Source organism: Ascaphus truei, unplaced genomic scaffold (genome assembly GCF_040206685.1).
Source record: "Ascaphus truei isolate aAscTru1 unplaced genomic scaffold, aAscTru1.hap1 HAP1_SCAFFOLD_1017, whole genome shotgun sequence".
Classification (NCBI taxonomy): domain Eukaryota; kingdom Metazoa; phylum Chordata; class Amphibia; order Anura; family Ascaphidae; genus Ascaphus; species Ascaphus truei.
Genome location: NW_027453881.1, coordinates 67,253 through 73,881, shown reverse-complemented (window position 1 = coordinate 73,881; position 6,629 = coordinate 67,253). Strand labels below are relative to the sequence as shown.

Here is a 6,629-nt window from a genome sequence, read left to right as displayed (position 1 = left end):
GTGTTCTCTTCTCTCCCCCACCCGTGTTCTCTTCTCTCCCCCACCCGTGTTCTTTCTCTCCCCCACCTGTGTTCTCTTCTCCCCCGTATTCTCTTCCCCCCCCCGTATTCTCTCCCCCCCCGTATTCTCTTTCCCCCCCGTATTCTCTTCCCCCCCGTATTCTCTTCCCCCCCGTTTCTCTTCCCCCCCGTATTCTCTTCCCCCCCGTATTCTCTTCCCCCCCGTATTCTCTTCCCTCCCGTATTCTCTTCTCCCCCCTCCCGTATTCTCTTCACCCCCCTCCCGTATTCTCTTCTCCCCCTCCCGTATTCCTCTTCCCCCCCGTATTCTCTTCCCCCCCCGTATTCTCTTCCCCCCCCGTATTCGTCTTCCCCCCCGTATTCTCTCCCCCCCTCCCCGTATTCTCTTTCCCCCCCTCCCCGTAATCTCTTTCCCCCCCTCCCCGTATTCTCTTCCCCCCCCCTCCCCGTATTCTCTTTCCCCCCCCCTCCCCGTATTCTCTTCCCCCCCTCCCCGTATTCTCTTCCCCCCACCCTCCCCTATTCTCTCACTTCTTCCCCCCTGCCTCCGTTCTCTCACTTCTTTCCCCCTCTGTCTCTCTCCCTCCTCTCCCCCTCCATTCTCTCTCCCTCCTCCCCCCCCCCCCCCATTCTCTGAATGTTCTCTTTTTTTTCATTATTAGTTTTTATTGTTTGTTTTTTGGATATTTTATATAATTTTTCTTTTGTGCCATTTTGTGCTCATCGTGCGGCTCTGGGAAACCATTTTTGGAGGTTTATTTCTAGTTTATATATTTTTTTTCTTTACGGTAGTGTCTTAATTAGGTGGTTTGTAGCAATCTGGGGAGGGGGAGTTTCTATATTTACTCAACCTTCAGCTAACCCTGTCCCTGTTTGAGTGCCAGTAAAGATAAGGAGGAAGAGGAGAGGGGAACGTGTGTGCCAAGTCCTGTTCAGAACATAGTGGTATCTCGCACACGAGGCAGCGAGCGAGCGCAGCCAGAGGAAATCAAACCCCTCAACTCTCATGTTATGTCTACAAACGGACTTAAAGAAACAACGATTTAAAAATAGTTGTAAGATTATTATGTTTTTACTTACATTTTTTTTTAAATATCTTTTTTCGTGGAACACAAGAAGCGGAGCAACCAAGTAAAATTCCGCTAGTCTGGGAACGAGATATCGGGCGCCCACTAGAGAGGGACGTGGGGCTGGAAATGAGAGCAGCCAGAGAATCTAGGTGCTCGGCAGTACGGGAAATTAATCTTAAATTCTTCATCGATGGTGTTACACCCCCGCCAGACTCCACTCGTTCTTCCTGGCCTCCTCCCCACTATGTTGGCGGAACTGTGGCCAAATAAGCTCGTTTAAACATATTTGGTGGACATGCCCTATGAGTATTATTTTGGAGGCTAATTAAAAGGGTCACGGGACTGGATTGCCCCTGGAATATGGAGACAGTATTAATCTTAAAACCAATAGAAGATCTAGAGAGAAACACAGACAAATGAATGATACATATTCTTTCCTCAGCCAAAGCGGTAGTAGTTAGAATTTGGGAACGGATTTATCCACCGACAATGGCCGAAGTAAAAAGCAAACTAAACTATATTCTGGTAATGGAAAACTTACCAGTTTACTACAGGATAGATACGGGCGTTCCTGAAGATATGGGTGCATGGATGATCGATTCTGAAGTAAATGGTTAAATGACACTCTTTGTTTTCTCTCCAACACAACAATGTGTGACTGTATTGTGAACCACACTGAACCGCAAATGTAATAAAGTTTTAACGGAAGTTCTGAGAATAAAGAAAAGCTGGAAACGTACCCCTCACCCCTCCCACCCATTTGTTCTTTCTGTACCCCCTCCCTACCCAAAATATAACTTGTGAGAAAAAGAACAATAAATTCAAGTAAAAAAAAATAAATCTTTTTTGGAAAAGGGGCCAGTCACTCAGATTTAACCCCTTAAACACGCCACTGGCATGGGTTCCTTCTGCCCCTGGAAGGGACAGTGCAGTTACGTTGCTTGCCACATTCTGGATCAATACAAACACCATATATAGGATGAGTGTCTCCGGTGACTACACTGAACTCGGGTTGATCTCGATGACCATTTGTTTTATTTCGACCTCATGTGCCATGTCTCCCTGTCTCCCCCCCGCCCCCGCCCTCCGTGTGGGCTGTGCAGAGTTTGAGAGCGCGGAGACCCTGCTGAACTCTGAGGTGCACATGCTGCTGGAGCACAGGAAGCAGCAGAACGAGAGTGCGGAGGAGGAACAGGAGCTGTCCGAGGTCTTCATGAAAACCCTCAACTACACGGCCAGGTTCAGCCGCTTCAAGAACCGCGAAACCATCGCCAGCGTGAGAAGGTGCCTGTCCGCCCATACGCCCCTGTATCAAGGGGCGTGCCGAATGGAAATTCGTAGCCATACTATATAGCACCTTTGTGCCCCTTAAAGCTGCAGTTCAGTCTTTTTTTTTTTTAATTATTTTTTTTACTTCAATAGTTTCATGTGGGCAATCTCTAATTACCTAAAGAACTGTATAGCTGCCGGTCAATTCGTTCTCCATGTATTAATCTGCAAAATTTGGTGACATCATTAGAGAAGGGATATGTTTTTCATCTGCTTCTGTTAGTCAGTGAAACCTCATGAATATTCATGAGCACTCCTGCACTGACATGTGCTAGAGGGAGGGCAGGGCTGACAAAGGGGTGTGCCAGAGCTTGTGACAGGACATGAAGGGGCAGTGCCTTAGCAAATGCTTGTTAAAATAGAATACAAGAAAATTGGTCTTTCAAAGTTGTTGTTTTTAAAACAGAAAATGCTAAAAGTATTTTTTCTTACTACAGAACTGATTTATTTAAAAAAAACACACATGCAGGATATTGCCTGAACTGCAGCTTTAACCACTTCACTGCCAGAAAGGCCTGTACTGTGTTGGCAGCAAAGGGGTGAACCTGGGGGGGAGGGCAGCTCCAGTCTTCAAGGACCACCAAGTCAGGTTTTAAGGATATCCCTGCTTCAGCACATGTAGCTCAGTCAGAATGTCTGCACCACCTGAGGCAGGGATATCCTGAAAACCTGACTGTTGGTGGCCCTTGAGGATTGGAGTTGCCCGCTGTTCATCATTTGGTGCCATGTGCGCTGTTAAACCTGCGAGCTGCTCCGGATTCTGAGGGGGTCATTTCCTATTGTCCACCGCCACCATTCAGGTCGTTTTCGAGCTAATATTCCCATTGATGTTAATGGGGGGTTTCGGATAAACATAGAATTATTACCCCCTTAAAAGTGTTAACAAAATAATGTAGTCACCGAATCCAATCAGAGACCTAAAAAGGTGTTTGACCTCCTTTTTATTGGACTTGTTGCCAAATTCAGGAGATCTCCCCCTCTCCGTGTGGGTCGGATCCGGACAGCTTGTCACTGTACCATTCTTAGCCCACTGAAGGGGAAGTCTCATATCGTGGTTTACGTTGTAGAAAATGAAGCATTTGCACGTTAATATATTTCCTGAAGCCTTCTTTTTACATGTGTGGGAAGCAGGGGGTCTGTGGCGCTGGACAATGTTAATTTCGGCTCCGGGGACCCCCTGGCGCTGAGATCCGTACCAGGGAAGGTGCTGTCTGTAGCAAACCCTCCAGGGGAAACAAACGGTGTGTAAATATCCCACGCCACGCGGGCCAGTAGGAAGCAGCTCGCGGTTTGCGTTTGACCCGTGTGACGTGGGGGATTGAAATACCAGGAAGTAACCAACTGCATCTTCCCCGGGAAGTATCTCGGGAAGCAGGGGGTCCCCGAAGCTGAAATGAATGCGTCTCCGGAGACCCCCTGCTTCTCACCATGTGATAAGGAAGCGACTGGCTGTGTGGAGTGCTCATTGAAAGACCAGCATAATGTTTTTAACTGGTCTCTTCAGGCACGTGGCTCAGTGGGTCAACTTCTCAATGTCATTGGCAGTTTCATGTTCCAGAGTGTGACAGTCTCTTCCCATCTCTAACAGTTTGCTGTTACAGAAGAAGCTGCACAGGTTTGAGTTGGCCTGTTTGGCCAATCTGTGTCCAGAGACAGCGGATGAGGCCAAAGCCCTGATCCCAAGGTACGAAAGTGTGTCTCTCGGTGGAGCATTGTCCCTTTTTTGACATGCTCTATTCTCCGCTTACTCATTCCTTTGTTTATCAGTTATATTGCAGCGTCTCTCTCTTCTTCCTTGAGCTCTCTTCCCCCATATCCCCTTTTCTTTCTTTCTCTCTCTCTCTCTCCCCCCCCGCACCACCCATATCTCTCCCTCCCTTCCACCCCAGTACTTCTTCCTATTTGACCCTCGCTCCCCTTCTCAGAACCTCACCTCTCATGTTGACTGTAACTCTGGCCCCCTTGTCTTTTTCTGAACCCCCTCCCGTCACATTGCCTGGCTTCCTCTTGATCTTTGTGCCTCACTCCCTCTTCTCGGCTTCCCTTTCGTGTGTCTCTGCAGTCTGGAAGGGAGGTTTGAAGAAGAGGAGCTGCAGCAGATCCTGGACGATATTCAGACCAAACGAAGCTTCCAGTACTGATCCCTGGTGTCTGATAAACCATCTCACCAGCGACGGGCCCTCCTACCCCATGTACCATGACATCCTATGTGGACTATTGCAGACTTTGGGGGGGGGGTTCCCACTGGACTGTTGCCTACATTTCAATGTGTAAGGTAGGAGTGGCCAACTCCAGGGCCGCCAACAGGTCAGGTTTTAAGGATATCACTGCTTCAGCACAGGTGGCTGTCAGTCTGAGCCACTGATTGAGCCATCTGTGCTGAAGCTGGGACTGATTGCGTCACCTGTTATGAAGCAGGGATAGCCTGAAAGCCTGACCTGTTGATGGCACGTGAAGACTGGAGTTGGCCTCTCCTGGCGTTAGGGTTTTCCAGGCTCCTTTTGCAAGAGAGGGGTTAATCTTGTTAGGTTTTGTTAATAATAAAATATGTTTTTATAAGTGTCCATTATTGCTATTGTGATGCTGACAGGGTGCTCTGTATCTGATGCTGACAGGGTGCTCTGTATCTGATGCTGACAGTGGGCTCTGTATCTGATGTCGTTCAGGGGATGAGTGTGTTTTGTTTACACTTCATCATTAGTGAAACAGATATGTGCTTGAATCCAGTATTTCCGCAGAAGAGAAAAGAATGTATTTTTGACAGGGCACAAATAATGAAAGCAGTCACTTTAGGGGGTGAGAGATCCTAAGGAAATAAATTACACGATAAGCTTTTTTTTTTTTTTAATGTATTTTTTAGCTGCTACGTTGGTTTGCCTCTTTATGTAGTATTAAAGTAAATTCATTTAAAGCAGCAGTACAGGTTTCAGTTTTTATTATTATTACTATTACAGGATTGAAGCAGGGGGTCTCCGGAGCTGAACTGTATTCAGTTCCGGGGACCCCTGCTTCTCGAGATATTCCCTCTGTAGGGGGTGCAGGTATGTCTGCAGCCAGGGAACTGTGTGCCTAACATAATGGCAGTGTTTAAATGTCCTGTGTTACGTGGGCCAATAGGAAGCTATGTCATCCATTGTGGCCAACGTGACCAGGTACTTTACAATTGCTAGATACCGTCTCCCACTACTCCTGAAATCAACAAACCTGGTTCAGCTTCGGAGACCCCCTGCTTCAATCCTGTAATAAGAATAATACATAAAGAATGTAACCTGTATGCCAGATAAACGGTCAGTTCCTCCACGGTGTAAAACAGGGCTGCACAACTTCTAAAGTGAAACGGACCAAACTGCTCAAAGGAAAGCAGGTTCGGGCCGCACTTTAATTCAAATTACCCCCCTCCCCCCTCACCTCTTACAGACGGCAGGGGCGGTGATCTCCGTCTTCTCCCCGGAACATTCCGTTTCCCCTGCAGGTCCTGAAAAATGGGCGTGTGGCGTAGACTGATGCTGCGTTGCCATGGCAAAGGGAACATCACGCAACGTGGCGCCACGTGATGTCACACAACGTGGCGTCATTTAGCACGGCCATTTTTTTTTTCAGGACCTGCAGGGGAAACGGAATGTTATGGGGAGAAGACGGAGAACGCTGCCCCACACTGCCGCCGGACCCCGCGGGCCGCACAGTGAGTCCGGGTGGGCCGCGTGTTGTGTAGGCCTGGTCTTAAAATAATGGAAGCGCCACCTGCAGGGGGCAGAATGTAAAGGATTTACCCCCCCCCCCCCCTTTTTTTTTTTAAAGTATTTTTTTAAACTTTTTTTTTGTAATCTTAATGTCCATAGTAACCGACTGCTTTAGAGTGTTTTAATCTGATCTTTTGTCTAAATAAAACTTTGTTTTTATATACAGTTACATTGTTAATGGATTTTTTTAAAAAGCTTTTAAAACAATATAAACCATGCACATCTTCAATTAACGCGTGTGTGTGTGTGTGTGGTGTGTGTGTGTGTGTGTGTGTGTGTGTGTCCATGCGATCACAATCACATTTCTTAGTCATGTCAAATGGGTCACAATTGGTAGACTCAAACACAGAGCAGTCTCACCAGGGGGACCCTGCTTAGGGAAAACCGAAGCCCATAATGTTTCAGGGCATAACACTTTGATACTTTGGATCGTGTATCTGAAGAAGGTTGGAATCGTTATGATCCGAAAC

General features: G+C 47.3%; 1 protein-coding gene across 1 annotated transcript; it reads left to right on the top strand.

The window, feature by feature from the left end:
- The first annotated feature begins 2,129 nt into the window (after positions 1 to 2,129).
- POLR2D (RNA polymerase II subunit D) lies at positions 2,130 to 6,325 on the top strand. The gene is made up of 3 exons (XM_075581045.1): positions 2,130 to 2,374; positions 4,008 to 4,103; positions 4,482 to 6,325. Exons 1-3 carry the CDS (start codon positions 2,145 to 2,147, stop codon positions 4,558 to 4,560), a joined length of 405 nt encoding a protein of 134 aa, XP_075437160.1. The 5' UTR covers positions 2,130 to 2,144; the 3' UTR covers positions 4,561 to 6,325.
- The last annotated feature ends 304 nt before the right edge of the window (positions 6,326 to 6,629 follow it).

What these genes read in the sequence shown, in the direction of transcription:
- POLR2D (XM_075581045.1), top strand. Translation starts at nt 2,145, where the DNA reads ATGTCTCCCTGTCTCCCCCCCGCCCCCGCCCTCCGTGTGGGCTGTGCA. An exon ending in ACCATCGCCAGCGTGAGAAG is followed by an intron (nt 2,375 to 4,007) that starts GTGCCTGTCCGC and finishes CATCTCTAACAG; the next exon opens with TTTGCTGTTACAGAAGAAGC. An exon ending in GCCAAAGCCCTGATCCCAAG is followed by an intron (nt 4,104 to 4,481) that starts GTACGAAAGTGT and finishes GTGTCTCTGCAG; the next exon opens with TCTGGAAGGGAGGTTTGAAG.